This window comes from Haliotis rufescens, unplaced genomic scaffold (genome assembly GCF_023055435.1).
Source record: "Haliotis rufescens isolate VD_foot unplaced genomic scaffold, xgHalRufe1.0.p SCAF_19, whole genome shotgun sequence".
Taxonomy (NCBI): domain Eukaryota; kingdom Metazoa; phylum Mollusca; class Gastropoda; order Lepetellida; family Haliotidae; genus Haliotis; species Haliotis rufescens.
The window spans coordinates 14,567,375-14,593,561 of record NW_025963879.1 but is presented as its reverse complement, the minus strand read 5'-3'; the positions used below and the strand labels follow the sequence as shown (position 1 = coordinate 14,593,561).

Sequence of the window (26,187 nt, the reverse complement as noted above, 5' to 3'; positions counted from 1 at the left end):
GGGGATAAAGACAGTACCAACTCATAGGATATAGACAGTACCATCTCATGGGATATAGACAGTACCAACTCATGGGATAAAGACAGTACCAACTCATGGGAATATAGACAGTACAATCTCATGGGATATTGACAGAACCAGTTGAACCAGGATATTGACAGTACCATCTCATGTGATACCCACAGTACCATCTCAAGGGATAAAGACAGTACCATCTCATGGGATATAGACAGAGCCATCTCATGGGATAAAGACAGTACCATCTCATGGGATATTGACAGTACCATATCATGGGATAAGACAGTACCATCTCATAGGATATTGACAGTACCATCTCATGGGATAAGACAGTATCATCTCATGGGATATTGACAGAACCAGTTGAACCAGGATATAGACAGTATCATCTCATGGGATATAGACAGATCCATCTCATGGGATATTGACAGTACCATCTCATGGGATAAAGACAGTACCAACTCATAGGATATAGACAGTATCATCTCATTGGATATTGACAGCACCATCTCATGGGATAAAGACAGTATCATCTCATGGGAATATAGACAGTACCATCTCATGGGATATAGACAGTATCATCTCATGGGATACTAATAGTACCATCTCATGGGATATAGACAGTATCATCTCATTGGATATTGACAGCACCATCTCATGGGATATAGACAGTACCATCTCATTGACAGTAGCAGTTATTAAACAACATTAATAGACATTCTTTGGAGAGAGAGCAATGCGAGATGTATTGAGAAAATGATTATCTTACATCATAAAATGGGACTGGGAAATAATACACGCCCATAACATGCCCCAGATAGACACAGCAGCATCTTCAAAAGGGCTATAACCCCAGCCAGCAACATAAGCCTCAAGATAACATCATGACAACCTCCGAGCTCATTGTAAGGCCACCTTGACTGTCAACACCCCATAACCACATCACACGAAGTATATGGGTTTCAACCGAGCTTAATAAACAGGGACTTTCTTCTTAACATTCCATTGGAGAAGACGCCTGTGTGGGAAGTTTTGCCACACCATAATTCGAGATTCCATGTCCCTCTAACCTTACTGAAGTCTTTGCTTTATTTGAGATGGCTCTTCTCTCAGTGAAGGTCTGAAGAGTCCCATCCATTCATCCATCTGGTTACTATGTTATAGTTAAAACATGACTCCAAGGTTTTGGTTGAAAATGTAAAAACCAGGAGCGAGGGAAAGCCCGAGGGCCGAAACATTCACATACCATCTAAATGCAAGAAATACCAGCAAGAATAAGAAAACATTGATATATCTTACAGTGAAACAATACAGTAGTCGTGGTATAAAACAAATTCGATGACAGCAGGCAAGAGAAAATCCATGTGCAGCATGCAGTCAACTGAAGTCATGACATGTACGTTTGAACACCCTGGTCCAGTTGCTCAGTTGGAAAACAGTAGGTTACAATACTAAACATGATATCCGAGGTTGCAGGTTTGATTCATTTTTATCAGAATCTGGCTTCAAACATAGCACAGTGGTAGGGTTGCCAAATTTCTTGAAACAACTCTGTGATTATGCAACCACTCTCTCATCTATTTCTCTATCCTTCCACAACTCTCTCTGTAATACCTACCTCACTCACCCAATGTGACCACACAATTACAAAGATGCCTACACCCTTTGGTATGCAGTGGGCATGTTTATTTAGGGAACTGTCCAAATGTTCACTGAAAACAAGCAGTCACACTATAGAGCCACTGGTGGACAGGTTACATCACACCTTTCAGGGGTATGATAAGAATGTATGACAAATGAGGGTTGGCAAATGGAGGGATGACATTGGGGTATTAGTTCATGTTGTTTAACGCCGCACTCAGCAGTATTCAAGCTATATGACGGCGGTCTGTAGATAATTGAGTCTGGACCTGACAATCCAGTGATTGACATCATGTGCAGTGATCCATGCAGTTGATGTGTATCAACCAAGTCAGCAAGCCTGACCACCTGATCCCGTTAGTCGCCTGTTACGACAAGCATTGTCGCCTTTCACGGCAAGCATGGGTTGCTGAAGACCTATTCTATTCCGGATCTTCACGGGTCCCTTGGGGTATTACATACGGACATGATGGGGATGTGATAAAATTGTGCATTACAAATGAGGGGTGATCAATGGGATGTATGGGTTCATGAAGACTGGGGAATGACAAAATGTCAAAAATAATTGGAGGTATGAGTGAGTGAGTGAGTATGGTTTACGCTGCTTTTAGCAATATTCCAGCAATATCATGGCAGGGGACACCAGAAATGGGCTCCACACATTGTACCCATGTGGTCAATCAAACCTGGGCCTTTGGCATAATGAGTGAACACTTTTACCACAGGGCTACCCCACTGCCCCAAATTGGAGGTATGACAAATGGAGGTATGACAAAACTGGATATTAACCAGAGTTTCTAGAATGAAAAAGTGACATACGCAAGATGCAGCTCAAACAGTATGTGGCAAGCACAAAGCAGCTTTGATATCAAAGTCAATTTTCTACAACAGATATAAACAATTATATAAATATAAATAATACTAAATGATCACCATTGATCGTATACTTCAGTACAAGTAGAGTGAGTGAGTGAGTGAGTGAGTGAGTGAGTGAGTGAGTGAGTGAGTGAGTGAGTGAGTGAGTGAGTGAGTCATGAAATGTCTACAACTTGGATTATACCCACACACTATCACAGTAATATTCAGTTGACATTCATGAACAACCTTATTGTCACTGATAATAATGGTGAACCAGAGACAGAATTAAGACAATAACCATTTTATTAAATACTCACCCCCAAAAGAAACACGAACAATAGAAACATATGGAGAAGTATGTACGTTAAGAAGAGATGTTTCCAGTGTGTACCAATTAATGACAAAACTAACAATCAGTGAAGTGTTACCCCAGAGTGTCTTTATTCTTATCACTAGACGCTACATGTGATTTCCAAACTTTACACTCTTATCCTGTATGACACAAATGGTACATCTTGAGTCACGGATCTATGACGTCACAAGTGATACAATCATTAGCATCGGTTCACACAACATATCAGTATGTTCGTTTGTGCATCGAACCAATCTAATTCTTCATATATTAACCAACATGTATGGTATTTGTGTTTCTTTTGGGGGTGAGTATATATACTGTGTTTAACTGGTATCAACAAATAACCATGTAGGTTCAGAAACACTGTTGAATACGCTATGATCATGAACAGCTAAAAAAGAACAGGTTTATTTTGCAGATAACATGAAAGCAAAAACACCAACTACCACAATGACATACATAAGATTGTATACAACTCAAAAGAAGTTAAGGATCACCTGATTCTTTTATATTACAACAGTTAATCTGTCTTCGCAGAAAAAATCAGATGGTCCTTACCTTCTTTTGAGTAGTATATTTCTGAAAACATTTTTAAGACATTCTCTTTATCAGTTGTGTTTCAATATATAATGGTAAGAAGCCCAGAGAAGTTCTTCCTGAAACTGAAGAACTCCAGACTTGTTAAAGAAATATAGACTTGCTTGGAATGTTTGGATACTTTTGTTCCAGAGATGGTGTGAGTGTGGTGTATCCCTAACTCCCTTTGATATACTATATATTCTTTCTTTACGCCTATTGTTACTGATGATTTTAAAAGCTGCACCCAAAATGACTCTTTGACAATTTTACCTTCAAAAAACAAAACAGACAAGGTCTGGAGTACCCTCCCAAACAAGGGGCAATAGACGCATTTGACACACTGCACCCAGTTCAATAGCCCGGTCTCTATCTGATAAAGAATGTAGCCTCATTACGAAAGGTGAGATCGTACACCTCGAGCGCCCCGCCTCGACTTTAAACTTTAAAACCAGCATTAAAGCGACACCTCTTTAGTCTCAGGCCACCACAATCTACCCAGCTTGGTATGGGTGTGTGTATTTACAAAGGCTTGTTTAATGAGTCGCAATAACATTTCACAGGCCATACAAATGAGGGGATGATGTTCGGTGAATGAGGTCTCCCACAGCGAGTCTGCCCCCAGACTCAACAGTATCAGACTGGGGAGTTGACAGACATGCATCTATGTGTAATTTGCTTCAACAGACCAACGAGAAGCGCAACGAAAGAAGAAAGGCTGCATGTAACTCCATGCTGTCACATCTGATCAAGTGCATGGGACTAAGCATGGCGAATACAGCTGCATGTCGTGACTGGGGGAAGTCATGGACATAATTTGATCAACCTCACTGATACTGCTGCACTTAAACAACTTGTTAAGAAGTCAGTTGAGTCTTTTTGACTTCGTGGAATGGCAATGCACTGATTATAAGCCTATTATTTTCATATGATTATCTCATTACAGGGTGTGGCCACCTAGTGGTTAAAGCATTCACACTCGTCACAGAGAAGACTCAAGCTCAATACCCTGATGACGAACAATCTGTTTCCAGTGCTTTAAAAGTGCTTTACACCATTCAAATAAGGTTGTCACCATCACTGATTAATTATACGTGACAAGAGTTAACTCATTTCACATTATAAAATATCTTGACAGTCCTCTATGGATGCACATTGAGCTATACTCAGCAGCATGAGCTGGAACCTTCACCGACCCTATGGCATATACACAGCTGAAATATTGCAGGGTTTTGTGACAGGGGTAACACTCTTTAAGGCGAATAGTTAAGCCTAAACTAACTATCACAAATAGATTCCCATTTATAACACTGCACCATCGACAGACAATATCACTGCCCTGACACTGTAGCTCACCTGCCTATACAGTATTGAAGATATTTGAAACTTTTTAAAAAGTTGCTATGAATTTACATCAGGGTAGAAACAATGTCAAACTTTTGATAAATCATTACGTGTTCCATAAACAAATACACCAGTAGAAATCAAATTCCTTGTTTTCAAAGCTTCCACGCATACACAGAAATAGCTATCCCAGAGATTCACTTGGCTAAGAAATGTTCAACATATGCAAGTTTCCAAATAATCATATTTTATTCACTCAAATTTAATGAAGAGTTCCAACTTTGTGATAATGTGTGTATACTTTTAATGCCATCTCATCATACGCATGATAAAACAAAGACTCATATCAAATGTAATATATCAAGAGTTCTTCCATTGCATGGACCTCACAATCAATTTACTAACACAAAAGGGCAGTGGGGTGGCCTTGTGGTTAAGGCGTTCACTCATCACACCGAAGGCCCAGGTTCGATTCCCACATGGGTATAACGTGTGAAGTCCATTTCTGGTATGCTCCGCTGTGATATTGCTAGAAGTGCTAAAACCTGTATTAAACAATAATCACTGACACACTAAAACAAAAATGCACAGGATACAGTATTTGACTATACTGATAACTCATGCTTATTTAAACAAGAATATAGATGCACTGGGGTAGGCTAGTGGTTAAAGCGTTCACTAGTCACGCCGAAGGCTCAGGTTCGATTCCCACATAGGTACAATGTGTGAAGTCCATTTCTGGTGTATACCACTGTTATATTGCTTGAATATTGCTAAAAGCAGCGTAAAACCACACGCACTCACTTTAAAAAGAATAGCCTTGACCCAGTGTCTTGCTGTTGTGACAGAACTGATATGAGCTGACATGAAACACTTGGCATCCAGAACACATAAGGAAGTTATTGCTTCACTTCTAAAAAGAAAATGAAGGCAACATATCAAGAAAGGATCAAGCTTCATTTAAACTCGTGAAATGAAACGAAAAATTGCTCAAATTACTTTCAGAACTTCAAAACAAACAAAACCTTTTTGAAACTGAATAAGCCACTGGAGACATATGGCCATGCAATCAAGCTTTATAGTCACTGCAGTAAACATACAGTGAGTGATCATATTTATGTGCATTTCACGAAGCGATCTCCAAAACTGCTGACACAGCATTAAGTAATGCTGACTCAGGACCGAACACATTTGCAAATGAGCAACACCCGACATATGTATGCAGTCTGTGCCCCAAATGTTGAAGTTACTAGCCCAAACTAGGCTCTTAGCATCATTTTCAGTTAATTTTGGGCTCATTATATAGGCTGAGCTTACTAGACCAAACAGAATTTTACTAGACTCGTGCTTCAGACTAGTGGCCAAAGTTGCTGGCTCTGTATCTATAAAGGTTTTTCTGGCGAGGGATCCACCATTTAAAGTTCTGAAGGGAGTTGGGGCTAGGATTTTTGTTCAGTCACTGCTTCAAAATATTCCAACAATATTCTGGGAGATGTCAAACAATTGTTTTTTTCACAACACAATTTTTATCAGGACATCCAAGCATGTCCAGCACATGTTGTTTACTTTAAGTGGGGGAAAACAAATTAATATTTTAAAAAGTCAGTCATCAGTCACCCAGAGTACCGGTAAATCAAAAGCCACAGCCAGCCCAAACCTTGCAAATTTCATGTCAGTCCATAAGCTACCGTATTCAACGTAAAAAGCGCCCAGGGCACTCTCAAAATTAGAAATAGGGGGCTCTTATTAGAATATTATTATGGTGAAAAAAACAGAGTTGAAAGATAAATTTCATGGTTTATGCTGACAGCCTGAAATGTTTATATACGACAGATATATATTTTTCCAGAATTTAATTGCCGATAATTAAGGGTGCATTTAACACACGAGTGCATATTATACGCGAATAAGTAAGTCTTGTGTACATTGATCAGTTGGAAGGGGTGCTAATTTCGATTGTTCACCAGCCAATATATTAGCAAATATTGACATGGGCGCTTATTAGAGCGTGGCACTTATTATGTCGAATACTGCATACTTAAAAAAAAGCTCAAATTTAAAATTCATTGACATAATGCCACATTATAATTGGACAAGGAATAGCAGACCATCTCAGGCCATTATGGCTAATTCCAGAGGTTGCAGACAAGAGTGTTGAGGGAGCTTACACCGTGGTAGCATGGCCCTTCTGTCATGGTCTTATGGCCATCATGAGGATCACAATTAAGATGATCTGATGCGTACACCGAGTTGCAACATGTGTGCATTTAATGTGCATTACATGCAGTACATCGGAGCCAGGAAGAAAACCATTTTCAATTTAATGGTTACTTGCAAAGTCACAGTGCATAGGAAACAAAAACAGATTTCTCCTATCAGTGTCCCATTTGGTTCAGTCAGCCATATGATGACACACATGTGCTGCACAGATATCAATACTCAATCACTAGCTTTAACTAGACTGTCTGTGCCTTAGGCAGTCAATCATGTTACAGGGGTAACAAAAGTCAAGGTCATGCTAGATGAGATTATATGTTTTCACAGTATTAATAATATTAACTACAAGGTGTGGTGAGGTGAAATTGGTTTAATTTCGCGTCCATGATTATTGCACTTATATAGCGACATGCATGTACGTCTCTGTGTTTGTGTGGCTGCTTGTACTAGTCCAGACTGATGCCGATTTATAGTGCTAGCCCACTGAGATACCTTCCGCTCTCCGGGCTGACACTCTACCACTAGACCACTGGGCAGTCATAAACTGACTACAAACGAGTATTGCCATACAGATTAAATACCATCAGTAGATGTTGCTAACATTTTAACCATATTAACCTGAGGTTGACATAATGTTTCCTCTCTCTCGGTTATCTCCCTTTATTGCCAGTTCTGTTCTGAATCATTTTGGTTTGAAATTTATTTGTCACATGCTGACAGTCTCTCGTGACTGATATACACATCATCAAGTGTCTTACAGCTGCATGAAGACTCAGTGTGAAGGCAGTGTACCTATGGGAGCCTATCAGACATGATCAAAACAGCCATCCAAATGTAGTCCACCCAGTACATGCTTGAGACTCCCGTACAATTTTGGTGTTCTGAAGAAAAATTCTACTCAAAGGAACAAGGTAAATTACACAGTGCTCTGTTAAGATTCTTTTGGCCTTGATCCAATCTCATTAAAATCAGATCTTAGTTCTCGCTATACCGCTGAACAAAGATCTGAGGACATCCCATTGCGGGTCACGTCAGAATGACCTTTCATCTGACCAATCAGAGCATCGCTTATCAGATCATGAAAGTGACAGTTGGAATGTGATTTTTGATCGTGTAACCTCGAAAAGAAAAAACACACAGGGTATTCTGAATGACAGTTATTGGCTTTATGTATGTATTCATATAATCTAGACCATCCATTAGCTATTCCAGAATGTTCTTTTGTTCAGTTTTTAATTTCTTAATCAAGTGTATGTCAAAATATGTTTCGAAGCGTAGTCGCCAGTTTAAAACTTGTGCCTTAAAGCTTGATTTAGCTGCCTACTGATTAGCTATTGTCGATTTCTTGTTAGTCATTCCAATGATCGGTCAAAGTTTGCGAAAGATTGGTCTTACGTGACCTGTAAAGGGATGTCCTCAGATATTTGTTTAGCAGTAGCGAGTACTAAGATCTGATTTTAATGAGATTGGCCTCGATCATCTGATCCATTCACAGTTCCAAATGTGGCAAATGAAGCCTGACGATGTGATCCATGTTTGAGTCACCTGTACAATTATTTTGTTCTGAAGACAGAACCAGAAATTCTACCTAAAGGAACAAGGTAAATTACACAGTCCTCTGTTGAGATTCTATTGAGCCTGATCAGTCATGATCCATTCACGGGTCCAAATGTGGCCCACATGAAGCCATTACGACAACAAGATCCACACAAATCAGCAAAACAATTTTGGTGTATAGAAGATAAATTCTACCACATGCACACACCATCTAAAACGTGAATTGTTAACAAGTCAGTTCATATGATGAAAAGGGGAGCCTCTGAGGCAGATGTATACTTTGATCACTCTGCTGCACTGAGACTGAGAATTATGACTGTACAAAAGACAACACAATCTGTCCCAAGGTCAATTCCAGGATGGCCATACACCAATACAATATCCATATTTATACATCAAAGCTTTATCAGGATAAGCAACAGTTGCAAGTACATTACGCACGCACACACACGCACACACACGCACACACACGCACACACGGACGGACGGAACCCATTTCTATATCTCCTGCCAACTTCGTTGGGGCGGGGGATAAAAATCACTATGTGCAATAAACCATAAGTTGTTATCCATAAAGTTGTATGTTTTCTTATTGGTTCAGCAGTTTGCACAACAGTACATTATTTAAGAAATAAACAATGGTTTATTCTACCTGCAGTGTATTATTGTATGATAAACAATGACCATGAGTCATTTATTTCTTATATGAGATATGAACATTTTGTACAGCCTCTTAATGATGTCAATCGAATCTACAAGCTTTCAAAAATAAATATCCCATATTTTCATAATGATGACTCCCTGAATACAATCCGACCCCAGCAGTGTTGGACAAGTTCATTTTATTAACAGGGGGGGGTATGTTTGGTATTTCACAAATATTCTCACAATTTTCACATCCATTCTATGAGCCTTTTCTCCCAATACAGATTGTCATATTTCTCCCACTTTTGAATGTGATCGCTCGACCATTGCGTTCATCTGCGGTTGCCAGCTACATCTATGGAGAACAGCTCACTGGACACTTCACTTTCAAATATAACATCATCCAATTTACGACATCATCAAGTCGCGAGCGCATGTTTGAATCTCCAGAAATGACGTCATGATAGAACAATGTTTCATCACGAAATAAACCATCCTTCTTCTTCATTGATCTTTGCAGATTTATTGCAAAGCTATCTTATATATCCCAATAAAGTACTGGCACTTGTCTACTATCTATTATGAAGAAGAAGCAGAATGTGCCTTCTGAGCAGAAGGAAACAGGCACCATCAGCAGCATGCTCAGCATGTTCTAAAACACTGATCAGTTGTTGTTCAGTTCCCCACATGTGGGAGTATTGCACTATCAGCAAATGGCACCGAACTCTTGGAAGTAAACTGCAGGTTTTACTTTACCCTTGTTGTTAATTGCTCTCATGGAAATCATTTCATGCTCCTTAGCGTTTGAGACTTATGTAGGATATTAAGGATTTTCTGACTATTTTTCTTGGTCTAGAGCATTTATTTTATTTCTCACCATGAATAGCTACAAAATTGCTTATGTGGCACATGGCAATGTTCATCCTAGACTTCATGCCTCTCTGAGAGGCAAAATGATCCCCTGGAGAGCTTCCGAAGCTTATGATGACATCCCTCTTCCAAAAAGACAAGCCAACAAACAAAAACATTGATTGTTTGAGTGAGTTGAGTTCAATGCGGCTTTGAACTGTATGTCAATCATACCGTGGAATACCACTTGACACTGTTTGGAACTCTATGGTGCTGGCTGATCAAGGATCAAAATGAAGGAATCTCCCTGGGATTCAAACCCTCAATCAGCAGATTCTGACCTACAAAGAATCCCAAACATCCTGCCTCTCTGAAACATCATGAGATCTCCGATGGAGGATTCCAATGATCACGATGTCCAACACCAGTGATTGAGAAGAAATGGTGGATGTGTCGTGTGAGATGCTGCCCAACACACGCCTGTTCTTCGCCAGTGATGGAGAAGATGTGTCTGTGAGATGCTGCAAAACACTCACCTGTTGTTCTCCTGCTTGAAGTCCTCTTCCTCGAGGTTGACCACGGCAATGGCCATCAACTTGCCGGTGTCCGCCATCTCATTCAGACCACCACCTGCTACACGGGGGAATGCTGGGAAGCGTTCCCTATTCACCCATCTGTCCAATGAGCTCCTCCGTACAACGCCATCTTCATCTGGCCAACATACAGATTTATGATCAGGCAACTGTTCATGCATATGACAAACTCTTCCCCAAGTACACTCAATCCAAAGGATGGAAGAGAATGACGTGACATTATGATGAATACAATTGATAAGAACGTGAAGGTATTTAGTGGGTGGGTGGGTGGGGTGGGGTGGGGTGGGGTTGGGTGGGTGAGTGAGTGAGTGAGTGAGTGAGTGAGTGAGTGAGTGAGTGAGTGAGTGAGTGAGTGAGTGAGTGAGTGAGTGAGTGGGTGGGTGGGTGGGTGGGTGGGTGGGTGAGTGAGTTTATATTGTTTTGACTATTCATTTCAGCAAAAATGGAATTAATGCCAAATGGGGCATTTGCCAAATTCCAAATGGATAATGTATCATGGTTTATTTGAGAAAGAAGACAAAATGATTCACATTTTATCAGAGAAGTTGTTATAACATTTTATTTCAGAAATAAACGATGAGTGGGAGTTGTTTATCGTACAATAAAACTCTGCAGGGAGAACAAACTATGAAGGGTGCCACCCCAAGTAGTTTATTCTCCCTGCAGTGTTTTATTGTACAATAAACAATGACCATGAGTCGTTTATTTCTTATATGAGATATCAACATTTTGCAGAGCCTTTTAAGGATGTCAATAAATTGTACTAGCTTTAAAAACATTTACCTGTATTTAAAATAATGATGACTCCCTGAATACAACCCAACCTCGGCATTGTTGGACAACTCCATTTTATGTACAGGTGGGTTAAGTTGGGTATTCTCACAATTTTCACCTCGATTATCTGTACCTTTTCTCCCAATAACGATTGTCATATCTCTCCTGCTTTTTGGCATGATCGTTTTGCCATTGCATTCACCTGCGCTGTCTAGCTACATCTGTGGGGAACAACTCACTTGACACTTTCCTCTCAAAAATACCATCGTCCAATTTACGACGTCATCAAGCTGCAAGCGCATGTTTGAATCTCCAGAAACAGCGATAAAATAATGATAGAACAATCTTTAATCGTAAAATAAACCATGCTTCGTTCTTCATTGTTTTTTTATATTCATCACGTAGCTATCTTATATTATCTTTTAAATTTGCCCTTATGAGATACAGATTCAGTTTATTCAGAATTCCAGGCCATCTGACCCACAGTACATTCATAGATCTAACATTTATAGGTGCATCTTAATATCTCTTTTCATACAAAGAATTTTGTACAAAGACAACTTAAGCAATTTCTGTGAATTTAAAGATGTACATAAGTTTGCTGCAGCCAATATAGAATTAGAATTAGCTGTGTATTCTTGCAAGTACAAATTACATTCTACTGCATAACATGGGCAATGAAATAATACACAACTTTCATCTTCTATTGCAAAACAGGTTTTACACAAGATTTCAGGATCATATTATTCACATTTACCTTTACCGAAGTTTTGTATACCAAGAGAATTCATACATGATTTAAATTACTTTTAACAAAGTTTTTGATAACACACAGAGCTAATATAAATTAGCAAATAAATTGTAAAATAAATTTACAAAATTTTCTGTGAACCTTTTCTAAACTTTCTCTCATTTTAAATCACCATATTTCACTACCATATATAAGTATTGGTACAATTTTGTTGTCAAATATTTGAAATATAGTCCTTTCTAGAAACATCATATCTCCTTATTAGAGATTTAATAAGCCCTTTTCCACTGTGTGTAAATGGTGAATGAATGCTATCTTAGTAGTTTTGTAAAAACTAAGAATTTGTATCTTAATTTGAAGTTTTTACATTGTTTTTCTCTGTTAACCCTGTAGTTCTCTGGCTGAGAGATATACATGTTACAGGGATACAGGAATAACCCTGATGTTGTTTCTGAAAAAGTCTTTCTCTGAGAAGACACTTGACAAAAGGAATGTACCCTTCTACAGACCTGCCACAGATCTAAGTTCAACACATTCACAGAATATCATTGAACCTTTAATACAATAAAGTTAGTGTAGCAACAACATACCTTCATATTCGTAGTACGTCCCATCTTTAAATACCACCACTGATGGATAGCCCTTCAATTTTACCTTCTGAAAAATACAACACAGTGACACGCACCATCAACCTGTGCCAGACAACTGTCACATTACTGTTACAATTAGCATCCATTTGGTAAAAGATAAGCAAGTTAATATAACACACTCTAAAACATAGTACAGGTAACAATGTTGATGTTGTGTCATGATGTAACAATATATGATGTCATCACAGTATATCAATGTTGATGTCATGTGTAACAATGGATGCTGCCACAGTATATCAATATTGATGTCATGCGTAATAAAGTGACAATGGATGCTGTCACAGTATATCATTGTTGATGTCATGTGTAATAATGTAACAATGGATGTCATCACAGTATATCATTGTTGATGTCATGTGTACTAATGTAACAATGGACATCGTCACAGTATATCATTGTTGATGTCACGTGTTATAATGTAACAATTGAGGTCGTCACAGTATATCATTGTTGATGTCATGTGTAATAATGTAACAATGGATGTCATCACAGTATATCATTGTTGATGTCATGTGTAATAATGTAACAATGGAGGTCGTCACAGTATATCATTGTTGATGTCATGTGTAATAATGTAACAATGGAGGTCGTCACAGTATATCATTGTTGATGTCATGTGTATTAATGTAACAATGGCTGGTCGTCACAGTATATCATTGTTGATGTCATGTGTTATAATGTAACAATGGATGTAGTCACAGTATCATTGTTGATGTCATGTGTAATAATGTAACAATGGATGTCATCACAGTATATCATTGTTGATGTCATGTGTATTAATGTAACAATGGCTGGTTGTCACAGTATATCATTGTTGATGTCATGTGTTATAATGTAACAATGGATGTAGTCACAGTATCATTGTTGATGTCATGTGTAATAATGTAACAATGGATGTCATCACAGTATATCATTGTTGATGTCATGTGTAATAATGTAACAATGGATGTCATCACAGTATATCATTGTTGATGTCATATGTAATAATGTAACAATGGGTGTCGTCACAGTATCATTGTTGATGTCACGTGTTATAATGTAACAATGGATGTCATCACAGTATATCATTGTTGATGTCACGTGTTATAATGTAACAATGGATGTTGTCACAGTATCATTCTTGATGTCATGTGTAATAATGTAACAATGGATGTTGTCACAGTATCATTCTTGATGTCATGTGTAATAATGTAACAATGGATGTTGTCACAGTATATCATTGTTGATGTCATGTGTAATAATGTAACAATGGGTGGTCGTCACAGTATATCATTGTTGATATCATGTGTAATAATGTAACAATGGGTGGTCGTCACAGTATATCATTGTTGATGTCATGTGTAATAATGTAATAATGGGTGGTCGTCACAGTATATCATTGTTGATGTCATGTGTTATAATGTAACAATGGATGTTGTCACAGTATATCATTGTTGATATCATGTGTAATAATGTAACAATGGGTGGTCGTCACAGTATATCATTGTTGATGTCATGTGTAATAATGTAACAATGGATGTCATCACAGTATATCATTGTTGATGTCACGTGTTATAATGTAACAATGGATGTCGTCACAGTATCATTGTTGATGTCATTTGCAATAATGTAACAATGGATGTCATCACAGTATATCATTGTTGATGTCATGTGTTATAATGTAACAATGGATGTTGTCACAGTATATCATTGTTGATATCATGTGTAATAATGTAACAATGGGTGGTCGTCACAGTATATCATTGTTGATGTCATGTGTAATAATGTAACAATGGATGTCATCACAGTATATCATTGTTGATGTCACGTGTTATAATGTAACAATGGATGTCGTCACAGTATCATTGTTGATGTCATTTGCAATAATGTAACAATGGATGTCATCACAGTATATCATTGTTGATGTCATGTGTAATAATGTAACAATGGATGTCGTCACAGTATCATTGTTGATGTCATTTGCAATAATGTAACAATGGATGTCATCACAGTATATCATTGTTGATATCATGTGTACTAATGTAACAATGGATGTCGCCACAGTATATCATTGTTGATGTCATGTGTAATAATGTAACAATGGATGTCATCACAGTATATCATTGTTGATATCATGTGTACTAATGTAACAATGGATGGCGCCACAGTATATCATTGTTGATGTCATTTGCAATAATGTAACAATGGATGTCATCACAGTATATCATTGTTGATGTCATGTGTACTAATGTAACAATGGATGGCGCCACAGTATATCATTGTTGATGTCATTTGCAATAATGTAACGATGGATGTCGTCACAGTATATCATTGTTGATATCATGTGTACTAATGTAACAATGGATGTTACCTAAGTATTTCATTGTTGATGTCATGTGTAATAATGTAACAATGGATGTCGTCACAGTATCATTGTTGATGTCATGTGTAATAATGTAACAATGGATGTCATCACAGTATATCATTGTTGATATCATGTGTAATAATGTAACAATGGATGTTGTCACAGTATATCATTGTTGATGTCATGTGTAATAATGTAACAATGGATGTCGTCACAGTATATCATTGTTGATATCATGTGTACTAATGTAAGAATGGATGTCGTCACAGTATATCACTTTTGATATAACAAAAGCAGTCAGCAGTCAACAGTCAGCACTTAGAAGAATTAATGGCATATACCACATTTTCTGGAGTATAGTGCACAATTTTTTCCAAAAAACACAGCTGTGTAGAAGGGGGTGCGCATTATACAAGCCATAATGAGTTTTGATGGTTTTTTCCCCCAGCGAAAAGACATTACTGTGAGCACGTAACACCGGAAATACCATGTCAACAAACCCATACTGAAGTACGCAAATTAATCAAGTCATTACACTGTCTGGCCATAAAAAGTGTTCATTGTATATCTGGACTTGTTTGTAACTTATTTCATTAATTTTATTCAAAATTCCTTTTAATATTGTTTTAATTAATTTCACTGAAATCATGTGTGAAGCGTTCGGTAGATCGCACAACTTATCATTTTTAACAGCAACCACAGTCTGATAACCGCTATTGATGCCTTGATTTTTTATCTCAAATTTCAAATTTGTACTGACCAAGTTTCTTATCACCCTTTCGTTTACCGGAATTCGCTGAAGGGGTGCGGTGTAATTTTTTTCTGCGCATGATATTCAAATAAAAAGAAAATATCCAAAATACACCCCCCCGTCAGAGGGGGGTGCGCATTACACTTGGGTGCGCACTACACTCAAGAAAATACGGTATTCAAACATGAGCATAAATCTCTATTTTCCTTTTCACTTGATTGCCTACACGTGTTGTTTGTTCTACTTACAAATTGGCTACAAGTATATATGTTAACCTTTTCCAACTAAATAACCATTTCTTCAGGCTAAAAAAGATAATAGTCTTGGTTCTCAGGCACCACCCACATCATCATAAAGTCTGCTGCACGTTTTGTTTATATTTCCATTTTCAAACAAATATAAAAATCCTAATGCTTAAACACAGTGCATAAAAAAAATTGAAAATAGAAACAAAAACGAAACGTGCAATGAACTTTATGATGATGTGGGTAGTGCCTGAGAACTAAGACTAATATTTTTGTTTAGCCTTACATAATGAAAACATCACTTGTCAGTTGCATCAGTGATCAATTTTAGTTGAACAAAATTTGATGGCCACCTAGATGTGATTTTGTACCAATTTCTGTTGAGTAAAGTTTGATTCATCTTAGTACAGGTACAGGTCTTCCAATATTTTAGGAGTGATTTATCAAAGATTCCCATGATTGTGTCAGAACACCTGCACCACTTCTGGCTTTCCTCCAACGTGCAGCTGACACTCTGTGATAGAACTGAATTACTGTTCAAAGTAGTGCCAAACTAAACTCACTCACTGAATATTCATCTCACCTCACAAACCTCATTTCTTAATGGCTGCCATGGCAGCCATTTTGAATTATTTTAAAGGAAGACCTACTTCATTATAGCAGAGACCATAAAATAGATCTTGGCTGTTTATTTGTTGTTTAACGCCGCACTCAGCAATATTCCAGCTATATGATGGCAGTCTGTAAATAATCGAGTCTGGACCATGACAATCCAGTGATTGACATCATGAGCATCGATCCATGCAACTGGGATTCGATGACATGCATCAACCAAGTCAGTGAGCCTGACCACCCGATCCGGTTAGTCGCCTCTTACGACAAGCAAAGTCCCCTTTTACTGCAAGCATAGGTTGCTGAAGACCTATCCTACCCCGGATCTTCATGCATGAAATAGATACTATATGGTTTCTGATTATAGACAAGTGACTAATATGACATTTCAAAAAGACCACGTGAAATGGTTTCAGAAAAGAAAGACTTGATACCAAGCAATGCCAAAGATAAGATCAAGATAAAACCAATTTCCAAGTACAAGTTGCAGATCATTGACCGCAAGAGCCGATGACATCAGACAGTGTCCTTCAGCCATTCAACAACATCACCTGCAGCTGATGCATCACGCTCAAGCAAGCACAAAACAACAACAAGGCAACATATATTCTCAACAAAAACCTCAAAGAAGACTTCAAAGAGAAAATCTTCAAAATACAAAACAACCAACCAAAACATTTTCCACAAACATGATCTGGAAGAGACACTACAGTATTACAGCACCATAAACATACACCACAAAACAAGCAATTGTACAATACAAATAACAAACAGACATTGCAGTTGGAGTGGTATGGACATGTCTTGTTCCAGATATACCATCACTCTACAAGCCATGACACTCTGCCCATAGGAAAGATGTTTAGGTAAAATACTGTACAGGTACATGTAATTTAAAAATGTTGCAAAGTTGAACACCAATTTCATCTGTATTTCAGCTGTATCGTGGCAAGTTGAACACCAAATTCAGATGTATTTCAGCTGTATCGTGGCAAGGTGAACACCACTTTCATTTGTATTTCAGCTGTATCCTGGCAAGTTGAACACCAAATTCAGATGTATTTCAGCTGTATCGTGGCAAGGTGAACACCAATTTCATCTGTATTTCAGTGGTATCGTGGCAAGTTGAACACCACTTTCATTTGTATTTCAGCTGTATCATGGCAAGGTGAACACCACTTTCATTTGTATTTCAGCTGTATCCTGGCAAGGTGAACACCACTTTCATTTGTATTTCAGCTGTATCATGGCAAGGTGAACACTACTTTCATTTGTATTTCAGCTGTTTCGTGGCAAGTTGAACACTACTTTCATTTGTATTTCAGCTGTATCGTGGCAAGGTGAACACTACTTTCATTTGTATTTCAGCTGTATCATGGCAAGTTGAACACCACTTTCATTTGTATTTCAGCTTTATCATGGCAAGTTGAACACCACTTTCATTTGTATTTCAGTGGTATCGTGGCAAGGTGAACACCACTTTCATTTGTATTTCAGTGGTATCGTGGCAAGTTGAACACCAATTTCATTTGTATTTCAGGTGTATCGTGGCAAGTTGAACACCACTTTCATTTGTATTTCAGCTGTATCGTGGCAAGGTGAACACCACTTTCATTTGTATTTCAGCTGTATCATGGCAAGGTGAACACTACTTTCATTTGTATTTCAGCTTTATCATGGCAAGTTGAACACCACTTTCATTTGTATTTCAGCTGTATCGTTGCAAGTTGAACACCACTTTCATCTATATCGTGGCAAGCTGAACACCACTTTCATCTGTATTTCAGTGGTATCCTCGCAAGTCAGATTAACGTAGTTCCAACAGAAGTGTTATTTCACTAATATAACATGTTATTTCACTCAAGTGATTTATTTATTTTATCTCAGGTACTTAATAAAGTATTTCATCACTTTATACATGATAAATACCTTACATTCTCAAATATCAAACTGAGGTATCTCACAAAACAGCAAATTCATTTTTGAAAGCCATAAATAAAAAATTCAACATTCTCAAGATACAAAACTTGATGTGAACAAGCTTACAGTGTCAATTTTCGAGACTCTTTCCTGCAAGTAGTGGTGATTCTCCTGGCTTATTAATTATATTCCCTGATGGATATACACCAATGAAGGATACCCACCACTGACATATACAAACAAACAGCCTCTGACCTGTGACTGCTGTAAACAAAACTGCTGTTTAGACTCAGACCACTTTCATGCAAAACTTTAATCAAAAAGCAGATGTCCCAGTACTAAAATCATAGAAATGGAAAACACACACACAAGAAGAATTTATCAAGCAAAGTTATCCTTACTCTTGCAGAATTGTTTTGGAATTTGAAACAAAATTATTTTTAAATGATATTCAATTATTTTATCATGCCAACAAAACAAAATGAAAAAAATATATTGGCAAAGTGTACACTGAATCCTCTTGAGAACAACGAGGTACCGGTAATCTTGGGCAGTGAGTCCATTATAAAGGAAGGTCTTTGCCAAGGTCTAAAGGACTACCACTCTTTTAACACAGTCAGATTCCCATGACTGCAGTTGTGGTAGGAATCTTAGCACCTAATTCAATTTCATGTAGCTCACTGCTGAAAACAAGTGGTGATGTTTGGTCAGTCAAGTGAAGGTTGTGGTGATGTTTAGTCAATCAAGTGATGCTAGTGGTGATGTTTGGTCAATCAAGTGATGCTAGTGGTGATGTTTGGTCAATCAAGTGATGCTAGTGGTGATGTTTGGTCAGTCAAGTGATGCTAGTGGTGATGTTTGGTCAATCAAGTGATGCTGGTGGGGTTGTTTGGTCAATCAAGTGATGCTAGTGGTGATGTTTGGTCAGTCAAGTGATGCTAGTGGTGATGTTTGGTCAGTCAAGTGAAGGTTGTGGTGATGTTTGGTCAGTCAAGTGATGCTAGTGGTGATGTTTGGTCAGTCAAGTGATGCTAGTGGTGATGTTTGGTCAATCAAGTGATGCTGGTGGGGTTGTTTGGTCAATCAAGTGATGCTAGTGGTGATGTTTGGTCAGTCAAGTGATGCTAGTGGTGATGTTTGGTCAGTCAAGTGATGCTCGTGGTGATGTTTGGTCAATCAATCGAAACTAGTGGTGATGTTTGGTCAGTCAAGTGAAGGTTGTGGTGATGTTTGGTCAATCAAGTGATGCTAGTGGTGATGTTTGGTCAGTCAAGTAATGCTAGTGGTGATGTTTGGTCAATCAAGTGAAGCTAGTGGTGATGTTTGGTCAATCAAGTGATGCTAGTGGTGATGTTTGGTCAGTCAAGTGAAGGTTGTGGTGATGTTTGGTCAATCAAGTGATGCTAGTGGTGATGTTTGGTCAATCAAGTGATGCTAGTGGTGATGTTTGGTCAGTCAAGTGAAGGTTGTGGTGATGTTTGGTCAATCAAGTGATGCTAGTGGTGATGTTTGGTCAGTCAAGTGAAGGTTGTGGTGATGTTTGGTCAATCAAGTGATGCTGGTGGGGTTGTTTGGTCAATCAAGTGATGCTAGTGGTGATGTTTGGTCAGTCAAGTGATGCTAGTAGTGATGTCTGGTCAATCAAGTGATGCTAGTGGTGTTGTTTGGTCAATCAAGTGATGCTAGTGGTGATGTTTGGTCAATCAACTGAGTGTTACATCATGAAATGTTACGTAACAGCAGTTGCCATAAAGCGCTGTCTTCAGCTAAAGTGGTCCATGTGAAGAAAATGCTGAAGACAGGCTGGAAATCCATTAGGGCACGAGTCTTGTGTTTGACCTCATCATCAAAATTCCAGTTTTAAATGCATGAAAAGAAATTTGACAATCAGCTATCTGTCTAAACCCTATTAGACAACCTGCACCAAAATACGCCTCAAAACGTTTGAAACCATGACCACAAACAGTTTTACAGACCCTAAGTGTACTTTTGTTTACTTGTTGAACAAAACTGAATGATCCTGTGAAACAGCTGCATTATGACTAAACACCCACGTTAAAACACTTCATTACTGACAATACAAAAACAAAGCAACACTTATTTACTGTCTGTTATGATGCCCAAAATATTGTCTCAACAAAATATTGAATTTGAAAAGAAAAAAATCCACTGCATGAGTCGACAGTAAACAGCTAATTGTTTGTACAGTTGTGGTCTTGTACTCCAGTTGCTCTCAGAGTCAATATGACCTCACTGTGGATCATTATGTTTGCATGAATATCGTGACTTGATGTTGCAAACGTGGTGATATGATAGCTTAACCAACCAAAGGTGACAACTCTTATTACAAAAACAACTACTATTTTTTTCACAGTAAAACCGTTATTGATCCCGAGTACAGATGTGGGCGACTCTCACTGAGAACTTCCATGGCACACACAAAGTCATACAGGTTCAATATCATATTTCCATTTTTTTCCCCTTTAAGTTCCACATGATATTTAATATATGCAGCATTGATTCCCTATCTCAGTGCAAAGATATCAGTCATTGATACAAAGGAATTCCAAACATTGTTATCTAAAAAATGTTTTATAGGAAAGATTGCAAAAACTATCCATCATCCAAGAATTGGTCTGTGCAAGAAAAGTTCCCCTGCAGTGTGTGTCACATTTCGTAAGCTGTCAGTGGGAAATAACATGTTGCTGTATGGGGCCTGGGGGACATTCTGTGTTACCAAAAAATAGGGATGTTACAATGATGGAGGAAAGACAGGAGTAAACTACTCTTACATTTTCAGTGTTTGTTTGTTTGTTTGTTGTTAAACGCCGCATTCAGCAATATTCCAGCTATATGACAGTGATCTGTAAATAATCGAGTCTGGACCAGATAATCCAGTGATTGACATCCTGTGCATCGATCCAACTAATTGGGATCGATGACATGCATCAACCAAGTCTTCGAGCCTGACCACCCGATCCCTTTAGTCACAAGAATGGGTTGCTATTCTACCCTGGATCTTCACTGGTCACATTTGGTCTAGCACAGGAAAATTAAACAATGTACTTAGTAATAACGGTTCTACCACTTTCAATTCGCCAAATGGCTTAAACTTGGTCATTACATAATTCTAGTTACACTAAAGGCTTTAGCTGGAACATGTAATATATTTAAAACATATATATGATAACAGTAAAAGTTGTTTCATTATGGTATATATTGTAGGTTATTTCACATCTGATATTTGAAAAAGACGTGTTGGACTCTGAACAGTTGAGGACAACAGAACATTGTTTCATTTGCAGGAGAAACGTTTGATTCCATATAAGAATTGACTTTCACTTTGAGTTCATTGGAATGTAAAACCTCATTGAAAAAGAAATGGGATTGTGTGTTGCAAACTGATTGGTTGAAAAACATTAAATGAGATTCAAAGCCCAAAAATTTACAGCATATAGATACTCTTCTTGATAAGCATCTTTTTTCAATCCAAATTCTTTTTTTAAAAACATGCCATTTGTCATGGCGAAATGGATACCACATTAATAACATAATCATTTTGATTAACATATCACAACTGTGAATTAGTAGGTTTTTCTCAAATTCCATTCACTCGACATGTTCAGTTATCATGCAAGTACTGTAAATCTTGAAATTAATGCGTCTCCAAATTAATACACTGCTGACCCCTAGACAAAAATGTGACTTAAAATCAATGTGACTCCCCCCACCCCATCCCCAGTGGAATAATACATAGAGAATCTCACCCGAGTGTCTTTTGATATCAAATATATCAACACGAGTTGATAAAAGTGGAAAAATTACGAGGCTTGCCGAGGATTTTTGCCACTTTTATCAACGAGTGTTGATATATTTGATATCAGAAGACACGATGGTGAGATTTTATTTATCATCCAACATCATTCTTCCAACTTTTTCAATATGTAGACAGTAATTAGCAGTGTTTTCAGTGTAAAAAGTACTGCTAACAGCTTCAGTAGCAGAGCCATTAGTGATGTCATTTGATTGTGACGTCATGGTAACCGGTGACATCACAATGGTCTGCAAAGCATTGTGATGTAATTTCATTGCAGCGATATCTACAGTGTAGATATCGCTTGATCTAATCCAAGCAATATCTCCTGAAGGAGCCAGTTTTGGATGATAAATATCCTTACCTTAATCCAATCAAACAGCAAATAGTACTGCTTATTTGCACTGGGTTAAACACTTCTATAATAACAATAAACAGTCTTTTCCTAAAAACAACATGTAGTTTATATGTTTATGCTGCTGACTGGCATTAAGGAAGTTCAAAGCCAATAAAGTAATTGAACCAACAACAGTTCACTGATTGGAGTGGTCAATGATGCCTAGTTTGACACGGGTGGGTATTTCCAAAGTGTGCAGTGAGGCCATCTTATTGTTGATAGTCATTTTGGAGACATATATGCTAAGTTTCATAATGCGAACAAACACAACTCACATTTTTCACATTACATTCACGCTCGCATTAATTTCTTTCAAGATTTACAGAATGTGATGTAAACCATTCCAGAGTGATGTTGTGTCTGTCTCACAACTGTCAGAATTCCCTTTGAGAGAGTGAGTTGGGTTTAATGCTGCTTTTAACAGCACTCAAGTTGTATCACGGCCTGTCAGCTTTCTCTGGGAGAATACCCCTAAGTGATGAAGATGTCAGACATTTACCACTTCGGTGAAACCCACGAGCACAGGTATGGTGCTGACAAACCTTGAAACATAATCAGGGTGAACCAGGATTCAAACCCACAATAATAGGTTGCTGGCATGCCCAAGGGATGTTACTCTGCACAGCAAATTGCGCTGCCATAGACAACTGGGCCACCTGCCCCCATGTAGAGATAAAGTACTGGGGAAAATTATTGATAACTTTTGTATTTGACAATGTTGCACTGATAGGAGTTTTAAGATTTGTTAACTCCATCAGTTCCAAATGAAATTTCTCGGTACTGAATACTCAAAAACTACCGCAAATCTGACAACACATAATGTTAATCTCCTGATAGAGTAATGGCCGAACTGTTTGAACATCAGAGCTTGTGCAATGTTTGGCACTCACTCTTTTCCGTCGAATGTTTGGAAACTAGGTGTTGTCATCATTGCTGATATTGTCTGATTATTGACATGTGATTATGGTTGTACATGTAGTATTTGTTTGTTTGTTGTTTAACATCACACTCAGCAACATTTCATCCTTATGACATCAGTCTGTAAACAACTGAACATCCAGTGATTGACATCATGAGCATGAATCTACACAAATGGAATATGATGTATCAACCAAGTCAGCGAGCCTGACCACCCAATCCCGTTAGTCGCCTGACGGACAAGCATGGGTTGCTGATGACCAATTCTAACCTGGGCCATCATGGAGGCTGATAGGTAGTAAGGATATTACACATGGAAATACAGATAGCAAGATTTAACGTCCAAGTGATCATACACAACAGTTCTGTATTTGTTCATGCTAAGGAGTTTCCAGGGGCTTCCCCAAAAATGTGGAAGCTGTTCGTCAGTGTTTACATCATTTCCAGAATACAGTCTCATGAAAATGAAAACGAAAACGTGTTGATCATACGCTTGTGAATGTGAGTTTTACAAATTATTGCAACATAACTTTCTTGTGTTTCTTCATTTCTCGTGAATCTTACTGCCCTTTGGCATGCATAGCTATAGTTATTATTATTCTTAGGGTGGGGAAGGTGATCTTCATACAAAGTCTAGCCTCATTATTGGCTGCATCACAACCAATGAATCAGTGAAATAGTCTCTAAATATTGCCGCCCAGGTGGGCCATTAGCCTTGTAAGTCACCAGCCAGTTTCAGTTTTCACATGAGGTTATTTCCCCAGAAATTTGATTCTGTTAAGGTATCTTCAAGTAGAACCCACATGGCACATCAGGAGTCAGACAGTTCAATGAAGAACAGGAGAACAGCATATGTAGCACTGTCCTTGCAAATTGAAAACTAGTACACTAGGGCATTTACATAATCCTATTCTGCAATATATTGTGGTTATGCCATAGCAGGATCTACCAATTACCAGAAATATGCCAGTACAGTACAGTAAGGCAAAATATGTATTATTTTGTATTTAAATTCAATTCTAAATGGTAATTCACATTTATCGACAGTAACAAATTTTGAAATTTTGAAATCAGTGCACAGTTATATTCTATCTTCTTGCCGATTTAGAGATTGGCTTTGCTATATGATACTGCGATGTTGTTGTGCTGGATGTAAATAATAACATAACTGTAGTTACGAAATTTATCCAGTTATTAAACACTTACAGAACAATACTTATCTTTAATGTCAGTTATATAATGCATGTTATTTCTCATGTCACTTTCAATACATTGTAATTTGTTTATGTATCATGTTTGGGAGAGGCATTCAGATAAGCAAACTTTGCTTGTTTGCCAACCCACTTTATGGAAATAAATATGTATATATCATTATGCCATGGATTTGAGAATCTGTCATAAATCTGAATCTTACCATTGTTCAGTGTCAGTATCTCGGGACAAGGGAGAAGGAGAGTAGGTCCAGCTTCTTCACAGTTACAGTTTGTGACTTTAACACCTTGTCCAAAGCCCAAGTCTAGTAAAATTCTGTTCAGTCTAGCTAGCTCAGGTAATAGTAGCCAAGATTATTACTCTAAACTCTACAAAAAATGATGCTAAGAGCCAAACAAGGGCTATAAGACTCAAAATATTCTGGCACAGACTGCAGTGTTATGGTTCTTTGTTGTTTTTGTTGGGATTTTTAACACTGAACTCAGGAATATTGCAGCCATGTGAGTGTGGCCTGCAAATTATCAAGTCTGGATGATGGCTTTGTCTTCATGATGTCATTCAGTGGCATCAGGGTTAGAACATAACACCAGCCCGGGGCTAGAACAAATTTCCCAATTGTTTTAACATTACAAAGGCATTTTACCTTAACCAGGGCTAGTAAAGCTCGGAGTTTAGTTCTAACCAGGGGCATGATAATTGTTTACCCTATCAGCTTATTTACAAACAATCATTTCTTTCAAGCTATAGCTAATTCACACAGGTACTTACAAGGGCTTCTGGCAGTATGTTTCTGGTCCCAGCATAGAAATATCCTTGAACTAGATATTTCTCTGCTACTGATGCATACATAGACTGAAATTACAGAACATAAATCATAAATATACAATATCATAGTCACACTTCATAAAAATATATTTTTGATTCAATTCCTCCAAATGAGATTTGATTGTTGTTTGTTGTGACAATCAGCAATGTCCAGTTATATGATGATACATAATCCAAGTCTGGACCAGACGAACAAGTGATTGTCATTGTCATGTGGCAGTAGTGACTGTTGTTTATTTGTAGTGATTTGCCAGTGACAGCAAATGACTGAAACCCTCGTAAAATATCAACACCACAAAATAAGCAAAAGGTAAAAAG

At 37.9% G+C, this 26,187-nt stretch overlaps 1 protein-coding gene across 1 annotated transcript in view; it reads right to left on the bottom strand.

The window, feature by feature from the left end:
* Positions 1 to 26,187, bottom strand: part of LOC124148272 (protein disulfide-isomerase TMX3-like) — a 146,646-nt gene that overhangs the window by 110,554 nt on the left and 9,905 nt on the right. Inside the window, exons 7-9 of the mRNA XM_046519279.2 lie at positions 25,813 to 25,896; positions 12,772 to 12,838; positions 10,597 to 10,771 (exon numbers count right to left, since the gene is read on the bottom strand). Of these exons, the coding sequence (XP_046375235.1) occupies positions 10,597 to 10,771; positions 12,772 to 12,838; positions 25,813 to 25,896 (326 nt within the window). The remainder of the gene's footprint in view (positions 1 to 10,596; positions 10,772 to 12,771; positions 12,839 to 25,812; positions 25,897 to 26,187) is intronic.